At 41.8% G+C, this 17,478-nt stretch overlaps 1 protein-coding gene across 3 annotated transcripts in view; it reads left to right on the top strand.

Annotated features, from left to right (window-relative positions):
* The window catches only part of MATN2 (matrilin 2), a 158,917-nt gene that overhangs the window by 96,870 nt on the left and 44,569 nt on the right, over positions 1-17,478 (top strand). For all 3 annotated transcript variants that reach the window (XM_011952738.1, XM_011952737.1, XM_011952736.1), the window contains exon 5: positions 4,604-4,726. In XM_011952738.1, the coding sequence (XP_011808128.1) occupies positions 4,604-4,726 (123 nt within the window). The remainder of the gene's footprint in view (positions 1-4,603; positions 4,727-17,478) is intronic.

Here is a 17,478-nt window from a genome sequence, read left to right as displayed (position 1 = left end):
GGGGTTTCACCATGTTAGCCAGGATGGTCTCGATCTCCTGACCTCGTGATCCGCCCGTCTCGGCCTCCCAAAGTGCTGGAATTACAGGCTTGAGCCACCGCGCCCGGCCATAATTTTTATTTTTAAAATCTCAATTTCTTTTAGTGCTTATATTTTATTGGTTTTTATTTTATTTATTTATTTATTTTGAGACAGAGTTTCACTCTGTCACCCAGGCTGGAGTGCAGTGGAACAATCTCAGCTCACTGCAACCTCTGCCTCCCGGGCTCAAGCAATCCTCCCACCTCAGCCTCCAGAGTAACTGCAACAACAGGTGCCCACCATCATACCTGGCTAATTTTTGTATTTTTAGTAGAGACGGGGTTTCACCATATTGGCCAGGCTGGTCTCGAGCTCCTGGACTCAAGCGATCCACCGCCTTGGCCTCCCAAAATGTTGGGATTACAGGTGTGAGCTGCCCAGTTTTTTTGTTTTGTTTTGTTTTTGAGATGTAGTCTCGCATTGTCACCCAGGCTAGAGTGCAGTGGCGTGATCTCGGCTCACTGCAACCTCCACCTCCCAGATTCAAATGATTCTCCTCCTTCAGCCTCCTGAGTAACTGGGATTACAGGCACCTGCCACCACGCCCAGCTAATTTTTGTATTTTTAGTAGAGATGGGATTTCACCACGTTGGACAGGTTGGTCTTGAACTCCTGTGATCCGCCTGCCTTGGCCTCTCAAAGTGCTGGGATTATAGGCTTAAGCCACCACCACGTCTGGCCCCAGCCCAGTTTTTTTTTTTTTTTTTGAGATGGAGTCTCGCTCTGTCACCCAGGCTGGAGTGCAGTGGCACAATCTCAGCTCACTGGAACCTCAGCCTCCTGGGTTCATGCCATTCTCCTGCCTCAGCCTCCCGAGCAGCTGGGACTATAGGCACCCGCCTCGGCCTCCCAAAGTGCTGGAATTACAGGCGTGAGCTACTGTGCCCGGCCACAGGTGTTTTAAAACACAGGTGTTCTAACTGCCTTGAGCGTGTAGCATGCCCTGGGTTATCAGGATTCATATGGTCAGAGGGAATGAAAGCATTGCTTGATCAGGAGTTGGCTAAAGAGTTATCAATTAAAAGAGCATCTTAGTACAACTTTTTTTTTTAAACACCCAAGCCAATTTGGATACTCTATTCTAAAACATTCTGGAAAAGGGAAAAGTTTAGAGTATGTGGCTTAGATTCGAAGCCTAAGCCAAGCCTTCAACACCTCTCTAAATTATTACATTAGTCTAAATTACGGGGCCAGCATAATTATGAGGTATCCCTCTGAAGGACAGAAGTGGCTGGGCTCAGATTATACCCCATAGTATAAGAGAGGATGTTCAAGAGAGAGGTAGAGTCTGAGTTTCTGACTTTTAGGTATAGTGACCTGACCACTCATCATTGCAGCACCATCAATGTCCTACAAGCTGGAAGTCAGATCAGCAGCTCCTCTTTTTGTAGGGGATACTAAGAAGCAGGTGGCCATAGATAGGACTGGATGACTGACGGCAGGCACCCATATCCGGGATTGGGAGAGTTTCATGATGGTGAGTCGAGCCCAGCATGAAGAAGTTGAAGCTGGGGATTGTTGCCTGCTAACATAGGCCCATGCAGGCTCTGGTATGGCCAACTCCTTTGACAAACAGACTGGACCATGTGCCAGGGTTTAGCCTTCCTCGATCTCAGTGTTCCCAATGTCACCATTGATTCATTTAATGATCCCTTGGTTCTTGAGAAATGAGAAATGAACTGTTAGAAGGAGGTGGTGCTAGCTCAGTCGTTATGACTCCACTCTAGCAAGCAGCTAACATTCCATGACGTTCACACCCTGAAATGACATGAATGCCCTATCCCCAACATAATGACTTGTGAATTTAACCTGCAAATTCTGGGTTCTACTAGAACTCTTTAGGGAGCTGAAGTTACAAAAACAATATTTAGACTGAAACTTTTTTTTTTTTTTTGAGACAGAGTCTTGCTCTGTCGCCCAGGCTGGAGTGTAGTGGTGCAATTTCGGCTCACTGCAACCTTCGTCTCCCAGGTTCAAGCAATTCTTCCTGCCTCAGCCTTCCGAGTAGCTGAGATTACAGGCACCCGCCACCATGCCCAGCTAATTTTTGTATTTTTAGTAGAGACAGGGTTTCGCCATGTTGGCCAGGCTGGTCTCGAACTCCTGACCTCTGGTGATCCACCCGCCTTGGCCTCTCAAAGTGCTGGAATTACAGGCGTGAGCCATCACTCCTGGCCTGGACTGAAACTTAATGAAGCTTTGGAGCAAAAGAATAAACAACACAGGTTATTACCCTTTACAAATCTTTAGTGTTTCCCTTTGCATCTTTTTATTACTATGCTAAATATGTCATTATCTTCTCCATGCGTGGTTTTGCTTTTTAAAATTTTACATGTGTATTAATTTTGTAGATTCTATTTCCTTGTTATTATTTACATACTTTTGATACTGATATATCCTAAAACATTGTAGGGAATACTGTTTTTTTGGAAGGGGACTTGTCTTAAGCTCCTGAGCTCAAATGATTGCCCTGCCTCAGTCTCCCAAGTAGCTGGGATTTCCAGAAAATTTTTCTTTTTTTTTTTTTGAGACAGGGTCTTGCTCTGTCGACCCCAGAGTCGATCCTAGGTGCACTCTCTTTTTCTCATTTCATCTCTAATCCAACAGGAATCCTGTTAGCCCACCTTCAGTATTTACCGGGTGTGTTAGTTTGCTAGAGCTGTGCTCTGGTTTGGATATGGTTTATTTGGCTTCACCAGGTCTCGTGTTGAAATTTGATCTCTGTGGCCAGGCACAGTGGCTCATGCCTGTAATCCCAGCACTTTGGGAGGCTGAGGCGGGTGGATCTCTTGAACTCAGGAGTTTGAGGCCAGCCTGGCCCACATGGCGAAACTCTGTTCCTATTAAAAATATAAAAATTAACTGGGTGTGGTGGTGCACACCTCTAGTCCCAGCTACTTGGATGGCTGAGGCAGGAGGATCGCTTGAATCCAGGAGGTTGAGGCTGCAGTGAGCAGAGGTGGTGCCACTGCACTCCAGCCTGGGTGACAAAGTGAGACCCTGTCTCAAAAAAAAAAAGAAAAGAAAAAAGAGAAAATAAATTTGATCCCCAGTGTCGGAGGTGGGGCCTGCTGGGAGGTGTTTGGGAACAACAGTCATATTAATTAGAGCTCACCACCCTAACGAGCACATTTTAACTTGGTTACTTCTGCAAAGACCCTATTTCCAAATAAGACCACATTAGTAGGTACCAGGGTTTAGGACTCCAACATGTCTTTTTGGGGGACACAATTCAACCCATAACTTCCAGAACACCACTCCCCCTCATCCCCTGCAACATCCTGGTTTAAGCCTCCACCCATCCCCCCTGGGATCACTGGAGTCACTTCCTTACTGGTTTTCCACTCTCACATTTGCCCTCTCAGTCTATTCTTGACTCATGGGTCCAGAACACTGCAGTGACTCCCAACTCATTCAGACTAAAAGCTGAGGTCCTTGCATGGCCCATGGGTCCCTCCTGACTGCCCCCTTCTCATCTCCTACCTCTCTCCCTCCTCCAGCCACCCTGGCCTCTTTGCTGATCCTCCAGCCCCCCAAGCAGAGTCCCACCTCTTGGCCTTCACACTTGTTGTTTCTTTTGCCCAAGATACTATCTCCCAGATATCCGCATGGCTCGTATGTTAGTCAGCACATTCCTAACCACCCACCTTCTCAGAGAGGCCTTTCCTGACCACCTCTGTTACATCCCACCCGCTACCCACTCCCCCACTGATCCTGCTCCTATTCATTGTTTTGTTTTTCTCCAGAATTTTCTTTATTTCCTAATAGTCTATGCTATTTACTTATTTTATTTCTTGTCTGTTCCCCAGTTCCACCATCATTATCCAAATGTAAGCTCCTCGGGCTGGAATTTTGGATTATTTTGTTACTCGTTCTATCCCTAGCACCTAAAACAGGACCTGGCCCATAGTAGGTACTCAGGAAATATTTGTGGAACTAATGAAAAATCAGCCAGTGTATTTTCTCACACATTATTAAACCATTTACCCTTATTCAATGTTCATCTTATTTTCTAGGATTTTTTGTTGTTGTAAACAACACTATTAATAGCTTATTGTATATAATTTCACCCTTTTCCCAGCTGTTTCTTTGGGTTTCACATCCAGGGTGAACATTGTCAAATTGCCTTCTGAAAGGATCTTTCTCAATTTATAATGCCCCCACCATTAATAACACTGCTGCCTTTCTACCACTGGGTTTTCTCTCATCTTATTTTTGCCAGTTTACTAGCTGTAAGTGCACCTTGTGATGATTTTGATTTGCAGTTCTTTAACTTTTAAATACAATAGTTCACTTGTTCTTTAGTTTATCTTCCTGTATGAATTGCCTGATATAGACTCCTGATTTTTTTTTTTTTTTTTTGAGGAGGGCAGAGACCTTGAGTTCATATCTGCTTATCCTACTCTTTTTGGGGGCAATAACATTAATCCTAGTTAATATCTGTCATCAATATGCCCTCATCCTACCTTTCCCTTTTCCTCCATTTGCATTTCTAATTCTGAATGTGTTTTATTCTCTCCAGCTGTGGACTACTGTGCTTCAGAAAACCACAGATGTGAACATGAATGTGTAAATGCTGATGGCTCCTACCTTTGCCAGTGCCATGAAGGATTTGCCCTTAACCCAGATAAAAAAACGTGCACAAGTAAGTTACACACATATGCACACACAGAGAAATGTTGATGTTATTGCTGTGGTAACTATGGCCATGGAAATCTCTCAAGTATAGATTAGCATATAATTATGTCATGGGGGTCTAATACCTTTTGCCCCATTCCTCTTCTGTCAGGACTTTCATGACTTGGCTTAAGACCGTAGACCACTGTATCTCAACATCACTATTCAGGGAATATGATGAAGGTACCATGACTGTTCCTTCAGCATCTGCTGAGCATGCTGACAATCAGACGAACTTACTTCATGCTAACTCAGCCTGACTGTGCCCATCAGCACTAACAGGGCTTGAGATGTTTTCATTGAAGCTTTGTGGCTTGTGGGCTTTAGCTCTGACTCCACACAAGAAAATCGCTGAGCCAAAAAGAATCGTAAGTGGTTTCTTATGGTGGATGGCAGTTTGCAAAGAACTGCTCATTTTTTGTTTGAGATATTTAGTTCAATTTGATTTTAACTATATACATAAAAATCAGAATTAATTTCACCTCCAAAAATCTGAACATAAAACTCTATAAATTAAAGATGATCATTAGTTTTGCAAAAAAGATAATAACTAGTTGCAAAAAGATTCCAAAAGTGTTCTATTAAATATAAAGGTACATCAGGAGACTTAAGGGATTGTGTGTGGATTATCCTTCTATAGGGAGGATCGCTTGAGAAAAGCTTGTTTTTTAAGTATTAGGGCCAAGCATTTATAAAAAGTGAACTTTAATAACAGTCTAGAATAAGGTAAGGCACCTCAGAGACATGCATCAGTGAGAAAACAGGATTTTAATTCATAAAAAGTTCACGTACCTACAACCTTTCTAAAATGCTAAAATGTATTCATTATGTAAAACAGGATACGTCTGCACAAAACCTTTTTCAACATAAACTTACTTCCTACTCTTCAATACCTAAATGTCAGCAGCTTACAAACACCAGAGCTGGAGGTGTGGGTGATGTATGGAACTATAAGGGACACATTAGGTCAAAAGCATACATTTCTGGAGCCCCAGCCATGTGCCAATAGAAATGAATAAGGCAAGGTCGTTAATGGAGAAGATACTGTGGCTGAGTCTTGGAAGTGGAGCTGTCATTCATTAGGCAGAAAAGGGTGAGGTGGGGGTTCCAGAAGAAGGAAAGAAGTTGAAGATGTGAACCAGGAAGAGAACTGTAGTCTCCATGCCCCGTGCATGACTGGAGTATACTGTGGTTTATTTGTTTTGTTTATTGAAAGAGTAAGTAAATGAATGAGTGGGCTTTTGTGTTCCTGGTGTCCCTTCCCTTCTGAATATTCTGAACTATAAAATAGCAGCCTGGGCTGTCGTTGTGGTTGGGGAGTTGTGGTTGTTGGGCTGATGAGTCAGTGTTCCTCATCAAAGAGGAGGTTGTGGGCTGTCAGCAGCCGGCCTTGGTTCCAATCCCAGCTTCTCTGCTTTTTCTCTTGGTGATCTTGGGCAAGTTATTTATGCCTCAGTTTCCTCAGTTACCATAGAGGATGATAATACTGCCTACTACATAGCATTATTCTTTCCTTTTTTTTTTTGACACTGGGTCTTACTCGATGTCACCCAGGCTGGAGAGCAGTGATGCAATCTCGGCTCACTGCAACCTCCACCTCCTGGATTCAAGCGATTCCCCCACCTCAGCCTCCCGAATGGCTGAGACTATAGGCTCGCACCACCACACCCAGCTAATTTTTTTGGTATTTTTTGATAGCAATGGTGTTTCACTATATTAGCCAGGCTGGTGTCGAATCCCTGACCTCAAGAGATCCACCCACCTCAGCCTCCCAAAGTGCTGGGAATACAGGCATGAGCCAGAGCACCCGGCCATAGCATAATCTTGAAGACTAAATGAGGCTGGGCACAGTGGCTCCCGCCTGTAATCCCAGCACTTTGGAAAGAGAAGCAGGAGGATTACTTGAGCCCAGGAGTTTGAGGCCAGCCCTGGTAATATGGAGGGACCCTATTTCTACAAAAACTTTTTTTTTTTTTAATTAGCCAGGCATGGTGACAAATGTCTGTACTCCCAGCTACTTGGGAGGCTCAGGTGGGAAGACCACTAGTTGAGCCTGGGAGGCTGGGGCTGTAGTGAGTCATGATGGCACCACTGCACTCCAGCCTGGACGACCCAGTAAGACCTTGTCTTAAAAAAAAAAAAAAAAAAAAAAAAAAAAAGGCTAAAAAGGGGTGATGTAGGCTTCAAAGACTTTATTTCTTTATTTATTATCATTATGTTTTTTAGAAATAGGATCTTGCTCTATCACCCATGCTGGAGTGTAGTGGTGCAGTCCTAGCTCACTGCAGCTTCCAACTCCTGGGCTCAAGCAATCCTCCCACCTCAGCCTCCCAAAGTGCTGGAATTATGGTCACCATGAGCCACCACACCTGGTCTCCAGAACTAAATTTTTATTTATTGTGCATATATCACATGTCTGGGCTAAGTTTAAAGGTGCATAAACCGTTCAGGATTTCTACTGCAGGCTGGTGGGGGACCCTAGCCATAGCCACACTGAGTAGCTGAGTCATGGTGCCAGGAGTTATGTGACCAACAGCCTACAGTGTGATGCAACCAGGACCACAGCAGGAGTTAGAGGAAGGAGACCAGTTAGACCAGAACAGGTGAGATGCTGCCTTGCAGGGATGAGGGCTGGAGAAAAACACATGGCCTAGCCAGTCTCCTACCTGCCTCTCCAGACTGCACCCCCTGGCTGGGGTCACCTGATTTCTACCCCAGCACCAGCCCTAGTTCCCAGAGTGGCACCCTCTTCCCCACCCTGTGGCTCAGCATGCCTCCTGTCCCAGATCCCCAGCCCAGGGTGATGCAGGCAAGGAGAGTGTTGGAGCCCTGGAATCAGACCCTGGAAGTAGATACCGCAGCGTAGAGGGACTGGGAGAGGAGGTTTGGCTAGGAGCTACGGGAAGGGCTGATCCAGCTGTGAGGTCTCACCAGCTAGGCAGCGAGCCCAGCAGTGCAGTTGTCAGAATCAAGACCCAGAAGTGGGCCGCCCCAGTGCGTGGGCAGGGAAGAGCGCTGGGAGATTGGAGGGTTCTGGCAGGCAGCCTCAGGGCAGTACATCTTTTAGAAGAGCCCTGTTCCCACCATGCTTGGGGTGGGCAGGAGCCAGACCCGGGAGGAGGGAGACAAGAGGAAGAGAGGAGACAGAGTACTTGGAAAGCTAAAAGTAGAAAGTAAGGCAAAAGTCCAGTCGTAAGAATGAAACACTCAGGAGTGCTCCAGATCTGTGGTGGGGACAAGAACTGAGAAACAGGGACCAGTTAAAATTACAGAAACAGGATAGAGGCAGAAGCTCAGAACCAAGGTGGCCACCCTGTTAGTATGAAGGCCTCCCACTGGCTTCCAGCCAAGTCAGCCTGGCTACTGCTGTGACGTTGAAAGATTTTTTTTTTTAATTCTACTTCTTATAAACTTGCAAAAAATAAAATAAACTCAGTTTCTTAAATTTCAGCCTATATTTTTAACCAAAAGTATATTTGAAAGCGAATCCAATTAGTACGTATGCAATTATTGTCTAAAAAATGTAGACTAGTCAATGTAATAAACCAAGCATGGTTAATTTATGATTAAGCCAAAATGTACATAATAGGGCTTCATTTTCATGAACTAGTACTATAATTTGAAATCTGTAAGTGTTGTTCAAAAAAAGCACTACCTTTATATCAATTTCTTACCTTAGAGCAGCCCATCCAAAGCTAGAGGGGAGAAAGGTGGAAACAGGTACCATCAGTTTGCAAAACATTAGCAAGACTTTTTTTTTTTGGTATTATTGTAAAACATACATAATAGAAAATTTACCACTGTACCCATTCAGTGGCATTAAATACATTCACATTGTGAAAAACACATATCTTAGCCTGTCTCCTTCCTGCCTCTCCAGACCACACCCCTTGGCTGGGGTCACCTGATTTCCACCCAGCTATAACTATCCTCACCATCCATCTCCAGAAATTTTCATCACCCCAAACTGAAACACTGTACCCACTGAACAATAACTCCCCATTGCCTGCCCTGCCAACCACCATTCTACTTTCTGTCTGTGAATTTCACCACTCTCGGTACTTCATGTAAGTGGGATTGTACGGTATTTGTCCTTTGCTGTCTGACATATTTCACTTAGCATAACGTCCTCAAGGTTTATCTGTGTTGTAGTATATATCAGAATTTCCTTCCTTTTTAAGACTGCATAGTATTCAATTGTATGTATATACCCCATTTTGTTTATTCATCTGTTGATGGACATTTGGCCTACTTCCATCTTTTGCCTATTGTGAATAATGCTACTATAAACATGAGTGTTCCAGTCCTTGCTTTCAGTTCTTGTGGGTTTTTACACCCAGAAGTGGAATTGCTGGTCATCTGGTAGCAAGACTTTTTGAGATCTAAATTGAAACCCTTACTCTTTAGCCAAGCGTGAGAAAGAACACTCTCAGATATCCAGGGTCTTTTCACCAGAAAGATCTATAGAGGACTTCAGTCCGCTGGACAGGGATTCATGTTTTTGGTAGCAAGGAGACTGTGGGCTTTGAGTCTAATGCTCAATCATCTAATGCCTGTCATGATGCGTAAAGGCAATTGTGGACACCATCTTTTGCATGTTGCCATTTATTATTTTCGTACTTGGAGGTCATTATGTTCATTGATTTTCAGTCTCCAGTGATAACTTGGTTGACATTTCCATCCTTATTTTTCAAATAAGAATGCTCTGCACAGAGTAAGGCACTGAATGGATATTTTTGTGTTTGCACTAAAAACAAAACACAGAAGGAAATAAACTTTTTAAAGTAGAGATGAGGTCTGCTATGTTGCTCAGGTTGGACTAGACCTCCAGACCTCAAGTGATTCTCCCAGCTTGGCCTCCCAAAGTGCTGAGATGAGCCACCATTCCTGGCCGGAAATAATTTTATACTGAATCAGCAATAGAAGAACTACAAAGTATCGGTTGTCAGGTTTCTTGGCCAGGGTATAGTTAACATACTGAGTGCCACTACCTTCCTACAGCCTGTAATATGCCACTTTTGTGACTCCCTATGTGCATAAATCAAACACTTTCAGCTGGAAGAGGCCTTAAAGTTCAACCTAGTTCTTGCCCAACTATCCATCCTACAATACTCTCACTGTGCCATCATCCAACCTGCACTTGAATACCCCCACTGACAGGATATTCACTATACCCCATGGCAGTTCATTCCACTTTGTATAGCTCTGACTCTTAGAAAGTGATTCCCTAGACGGAGCTGATATCTATTTCCTTTCTCTTAGAAATGAACAAAACAAATTTGGCTACTTGCATTCTTTACGGCCACTAAGAATGAGTCATATGAGAGTAACTTTATTTCATTTAGTAGACTAGCCAGGCATGGAAAATGTAGTAGCGACTATCTAAACTTTAATAGGCATTTGACCAATTTGTGTGTGGAGAAATTTGTGCTCAAGGAATGATTGGTTGGGTTTGTAACTGGCCAAATGTCTGTAACCACAGGATGCTGATTGTTGAACTGAGATCCTCCTAGAAGGAGGTTTTTAAACAGTTTGCTGGGAAGAAGCCTTATGGAGGGCATGAGAGCTGTCTTTCATTCGTAATGTCCCCCATGTTGCTTCTTGGTGTGCAATGTTTATGTATCTAAACCCTCGAAAAACACACTCCAGTAAGGGTAATACCAATAACCTTTATTCATTCCACAAAATATTTGTTGAGTAGCTACTATGTGTCAGCTATGATTGTAGACACTGGGCATGTAGTCATAAAGTATACAGACCAAAAAAACCCCACCAATATCTGTCCTTATGGAGCCTACATTCTATTGGAGCAGGATAAGAGAATACCTACTTTGCAGGTCTCAACAGCAAAGTAATACTAGCCTTTGATTAAAGATTTGAAGGCAGTGACAGAGGGAGGAAACCTCAGGCAGAGGTAGAAATGAAATTCTATGAAATAAAATGATCTGTGATACTATCACACAGCACCAGTACAAAATGGATATTGTTTTAGTCCATTTGTGTTGCTATAAAGGAACACCTGAGACTGGGTAATTTATAAAGAAAATAAGGTTTATTTGGCTTATGATTCTGCTGGCTGGAAGATTGGGCATCTAGTGAAAGCCTAAGGCGGCTTCCACTCACAGCGGAAGGTGATGTGGAGCCGACCTGTGCGGAGGTCACATGGTGAGAGAGGAAGCAAGAGAGAAAGGATGGGGAGGTGCCAGGCTCTTTTTAACAACCAGCTCTCATGAGAACTAACAGAGCCAACGTACTCATTACTGTGAGGACAGCACCGAGCTATTCATCAGGGATTCCCCACCAGGACCCAAACACCTCCCATTAAGCCCCACCTCCAACACTGGGGATTAAATTTTCACATGAAGTTTATGGGAACAAACATCCAAACTGTAGCAGATATGCACTTGAAGATATATATATTGTTTTCAGCAATGTTCCCTGATTATTTTCTTCTGTAAATCACAGGACACTTCCTATATGGTCCTTTTTTTTTTTTTTTTTTTGAGACGGAGTCTAACTGGTCGCCCAGGCTGAAGTGCAGTGGCCCTATCTTGGCTCACTGCAAGCTCTGCCTCCTGGGTTCACACCATTCTCCTGCCTCAGTCTCCCAAGTAGCTGGGACTACAGGTGCCTGCCACCACACCCGGCTGATTTTTTATATTTTTAGCAGAGATGGGGTTTCACCGTGTTAGCCAGGATGGTCTCGATCTCCTGACCTCATGATCCACCCGCCTCTGCCTCCCAAAGTGCTGGGATTACAGGTGTGAGCCATGGCGCCTGCCCATTGTTCTTTTTTATATATTATTTGGGCCATTTTCCATGGCAACTAGTTTCACAATTACAAATGTGTACATTTATTTTTAGTACTTTTTCTGATTACAAAAGTAATACAGGCTCATTGAGGGAAACTGGTTCCTATAGAAATGCAATTCTATGAAATAAAATTTGTGATGCTATCACCCAGAGAAAACCATTGTTTTTGTGTTTCGTTTTGTTTTGTGAGACAGGGTTCTCGCCATGTTGCCCAGGCTGGTCTTGATCTCCTCAGCTCAAGCAGTCCTTCTGCCTCAGCCTCCCAAGTGTTGAGATTATGGGCGCACACTACTGCACCTAGCTGATAACCATTGTTTATGCCAATTTGGAACATTTCTCTCCAGTCTTTTTTAATGTATGTATATGGATTTATTTTTATAGAGTTGAGATCATGTAGTATAACAATAAATCATAAGCATTTTGACATGTCACTTCAACGTTATCAAAAACATTTTAATGTCTGTGTAAAATTCTATTAAAGGTACATGTCAGAATGTATTCAGGTTTTTTTTGGCTGCTCAAATAGTATTGTGATAAACATTCTTATGCTTGAATCTTTTTTTTCTGATCATTTTCTTAGGAACACAACAAAAAAGAAAATTTATTGAGTCAAAGGCTATTAACATTTTTAAGGCTTTTGATACATATTCAAAATTATTTTCCAAAAACGTTGTACCGATTTATACTCTACCATAAGTGTTTAAGGAGCAATTCTTATTTTTAAATTAAATTATTTATGATTTCAATAGGTTTTTGGGAAACAGGTGGTGTTTGGTTACATGGACAAGTCCTTTGGTGGTGATTCTGAGATTTTCAGTACACCCATCACCTGAGCAGGATATGTAATACCGAATGTGTAGCCTTTTATTCCTCACCACCCTCCCACTCCAAGTCCATTGTATCATTCTTATGCCTTAAAGCTTAGCTCCCATTTAAAAGTGAGAAGTGGGATATTTGGTTTTCCATTCCTGAGTTACTTCACTTAGAATAATGGTTTCCAACTCCTTCTAGGTTGCTGCAAATGCCATTATTTTGTTCCTTTTTATGGCTGAGTAGTATTCCATGGTGTATATAGACACCATATTTTCTTTATCCACTTGTTGATTGATGGGCATTGGGGCTGGTTCCATATTTTTGCAATTGCAAATTGTGTTGCTATAAACATGTGTGTGCAAGTGTCTTTTTCATATAATGACTTATTTTCCTCTGGGTAGATACTCAGTAGTGGGATTGCTGGATCAAATGGAAGATCTACTTTTAGTTCTTTGAGGAATCTCCACACTGTTTTCCATAGTGGTTGTACTAGTTTACATTCCCACCAGCAGTGAAAAAGGAATTTGTCTATTTCATCTTAACACATGGACACGGGGCCTGTAGCAGGAAGCAGGGAGAGGGAAAGCATCCAGAAGAATAGCTAATGGATGCTGGGCTTAATACCTGGGTGATGCACTGATCTGTGCAGCAAACCACCATGGCACGTATTTACCTAACGAACCTGCACATTCTGCACATGTACCCTAGAACTTAAAATAAAAGTTGAAGAAAAAAAAAGTGTTTCTTAAGGGGGCAACTTTAAAAAATTTTGCTGATTTTCTAGGAGAAAATTTCTTCTTTATGCTTTTTTATCATGTCTTTAATACCTGTTCTTCATGAAATTATCCAATTATATATATATATAATTTATAAATGTGTATTTATTGGTGTTATTATTTGACTAATGAATATTTTCCAATATAAGTGATTGTAAGGGAATCCTACAAATTTCATGAAGCAAGGACTGTGCCTCTTTGTTCAGTACTGATCCTAGTGCCTGCCCCATGGTGAATGCTCAGGAGTGTTTACTGAATGAATGAATAGACAGGGAACTGAACATGTCTTCATATATGAGACATTGAAGAGAGAAGGAATAATAAAGATCTGAGCTAAAATAAAAGGAATAGAAGACATAAAAGCAATAGAGAAAATTAGTAAAAACCAAAATGTGGTTTTTTTAGAAGATTAAAAAAATTGATAAATGTCAAACCAGACTAGTCAAGGAAGAAAAAAGAGAGAAGACACAAATTACTAATATCAGGAATGAGAAAGTGGACATCAATACATATCCTACAAACTTTGAAGGATAATACAGGCCAAGCATGGTGGATCATGCCTGTAATCTGAACACTTTGGGAGGCCAAAGCAGGAGGATCACTTGAGGCAAGGAGTTCAAGACCAGCCTGGGCAACATAGAGCCCATCTCCACCAAAAAAAAAAAAAAAAAATACACACACACACACACACACACACATACATGTATACACACATACATATACATGTATACACACACACATATATACAGAAAAATCATGAACAAATTTATGCCAATAACTTTGACAACTTAGATGAAATGAACAAATTCCTTGAAAGACCAAGAATAAATAGAGGCTGGGCATGGTGGCTCATACCTGTAATCCCAGAACTTTGGGAGGCTGAGGTGGGAGGATTGCTTGAGGCCAGGAGTTCTAGATTAGCCTGAGCAACATAGCAAGACCCCATCTCTACAAAAAATAAATTAACTGGGCAAGGTAGCAAGTGCCTGTAGTCCCAGCTACTCAAAAGGCTGAGGCAGGAGGGTTGCATGAGCCCAGGAGCTTGAGGCTTCAGTGAGCCATGATCACACCACTGCACTCCAGCCTGGGCAACAGGGTGAGACCCTGTCCCCCGACAGACTGGAAAAAAAAAAAAAAAAGTCTGAATAGATCTCTATCTATTAAAAGAAATGGAATGTGCACTTTAAAACCTTCCCACAGAGAAGACTTCAAACCTAGTTGGCTTAACTGGTGAATTCTACCAAACATTTGAAGAAAAACTAATACTAATTCTACACAAATTATTCCAAAAAATTGAAGAGGAAAAACAATTTTCAACTCATTCTATGAGGCTATCATTGCCCTGATGCCCAAACCAGAAAACAAAGACATAAAAAAAGAAAACTGTATACAAATATGTCTCATGAAATACCTGCAAAAGTTCTTTAAATAGTTTCTAGCAATCAAAGTCAACAATATATTAAAAAGTACAATACATCATGACCAAGTGAATTCCAGGAATTCAAAGTTGGCTTAACATTCAAAACTCAATGGATGTAATTCATAATATTAACATACTAAAAAGCCATCTCAATAGATGCAGAAAAGACATTGGATAAGATCTGACATTCATTTATTCTTTAAATAAACTTTCAGCAAATTAGGAATGAAGGTAACTGCCTCAATCTGATAAAGTACATCAATGAAAAAACCATCAGCTATCATCATACTTAATAGTGAAAGACATTGCTTTCTTTCAGGAATAAATTTTCTTTTCCTTTCAGGTACAAAATTTCTTTTCAGATCAGGAATAAAACAATGTCCACTCATACCACTTCTATTTAATATTGTACTGGAAGTTCTAGCCGGTGCAATAAGACAGAGAAAGATAAATAAATGATACCTAGATTGTAAAAAAACCCATCTTTATTAACAGATAACATGATCACCTATGTAGAAAATCCAATGGCATCTACAAAAAATCTACTAGAACTTTTAATAGCAAGTGAATTTATCAAGGTTGCAGGACACAAAATTAATATACAAAAATAGTTTTATATACTTACAATGGACAATCAAAATATGAAATTTAAAAAATACCTTTCAGGCTGGGCGCAGTGGCTCATGCCTGTAATCCCAGCACAATGGGAGACCAAAGTGGGTGGATCACTTGAGGTCAAGAGTTTGAGACAAGCCTGGCCAACGTGGTGAAACCTTGTCTCTACTAAAAATACAAAAATTTGCCAGGCATGGTGGCAGGTGCCTGTAATCGCTGAGGCAGGGGAATTGCTTGAACCCAGGAGGCAGAGGTTTCAGTGAGCTGAGATTGCGCCACTGCATTCCAGCCTGGGTGACAGAGCAAGACTGTCAAAAAAAAAAAAAAAAAAAAAAAAAGACAAGCCTCTCAATAAAAATGGGCAAAATATTTGGATAGACGCTTCACCAAAGAATATATGGAGATGGCAAAGAAGCATATGAAAGTATATTCAACAACATTAGTCATTAGGTAAATACAAAGTGAAGTCATATTGAGATAATCATACCCACTAGAATGACTAAAACTACCAAGTGTTGATGAGGATATGGAGCAACTGGAACCCTCATAAATTGCTGGTGGGAATGTTTAAGCAGTTAAGCATACATGTCCCATATGACTCAGCCATTATGCAAGAGGAATGAAAGCATATGTACACACAAAAACTTGCACATTAATGTTCATAGCTGCTTTATTTGTGATAGCCCCAAACTGGAAACAGTTAAACAGCCCTTCAGCAAGTGAATGGATAAACAAATTGTGTTGTAATCACATAGTGAAATACTACTCTGCAATAAAAAGGAACAAATTATTGACACACATATGAATATGGATGAATCTCAAAATAATTATGCTGAATGAAAGAAACCAGACCAAAAAGAATACATACTATATGACTACATTTATTTAAAATTCCGTAGGGAGATAAAAAAAGAAGATAAAAATAAAATTCTAGAAAATGCAAAGTGATTTATCTGGATAGAAGATAAATGGTTATTTGGGACTGGAGAGTGTGGGGAAGAATGAATTAGAAAGGGGCAGGAGGGAAGTTTTGAGAGTAATGCATATGCTCATTATTTTGATTGTGGCAATGGTTTCATGGCAGGATACATATGCAAAATGCATCAGATTGTTTTTCTTGAGTAGGTGCAGTTTGGTTTTTGTCCATTATACCTCATAAAAACTAAAAACAAGTAGAAGAGACTGTATTATTCCAAAATTGCTATGCCATAAAACACAAAGAGAGGCTGTGGAAATGTTCTGGCCCATCACTATCCAGTGGGACACTCTGGTTGATGGAATGCTCTGTTTGCATCAGACAGTACAGTAATCAGGAGCCATATGTGGCCATTGAGCACTTGAGATACAGCCAGTGCAACCCAGCAACTGAATTTTTGTTTCGTTTTTTTGTTGTTGTTGTTAGAGACAGGCTCTTGCTTTGTTGCCCAGGCTGGAGTGCAGTGGTACAGTCATAGCTCATAGCTCACTGCAATCACCAACTCCTGGGCTCATAAGATCCTCTGGCCTCAGCCTCCCTTGTAACTGGGACTATAGGCAGGTGCCACCATGCTCAGCTAACTTAAAAAAATTATTCTTTTGCTGGACGCAGTGGCTCATGCCTGTAATCCTAGCACTTTGGGAAGCTGAGGCAGGTGGATTGCCTGAGTTCAGGAGTTCGAGAACAGCCTGGGCAACATAGTGAAACCCTGTCTCTACTAAATTACAAAAAATTAGCTGTGCGTGGTGGTATGCGCCTGTAGTCCCAGCTACTCAGGAGGCTGAGGCAGGAGAATTGCTTGAACCCGGGAGGCGGAGGTTGCAGTGAGCTGAGATTGTGGCACTGCACTCCATCCTAGGCAACAGAGCGAGACTCCATCTCAAAAAAAAAAAAAAAAAATTCTTTTTTTAGAAATGGGGTCTTGCTGTGTTGCTCAGGCTGGTCTCAAATTTCTGGGTTCAAGCAATCCTCCAGCCTCAGCTTCACAAAGCACTGGGATTACAAGCATGAGCCACCACCCCTGGCTGAATTTTTATTGTTATTTCATTTTATTCAATTTTAATTTAAATAGACATATTAGGCGCATGGTTCTAGATTAAGGGAGACTAAGCAGATACGAAAACAAAATACAGTCTCTGACTCTAGACTAGATCCTGTACTGGAAGGTGAAAAATGCTATGATGAACATAATTAAGTCAACTGACAAGATTAGAATATGGGCCGGGCGCAGTGGCTCAAGCCTGTAATCCCAGCACTTTGGGAGGCCGAGACGGGCGGATCACGAGGTCAGGAGATCGAGACCATCC

Source organism: Colobus angolensis, unplaced genomic scaffold, assembly GCF_000951035.1.
Source record: "Colobus angolensis palliatus isolate OR3802 unplaced genomic scaffold, Cang.pa_1.0 Scaffold349, whole genome shotgun sequence".
NCBI classification, from domain to species: domain Eukaryota; kingdom Metazoa; phylum Chordata; class Mammalia; order Primates; family Cercopithecidae; genus Colobus; species Colobus angolensis.
This window is presented reverse-complemented; position numbering and strand designations above follow the sequence as displayed.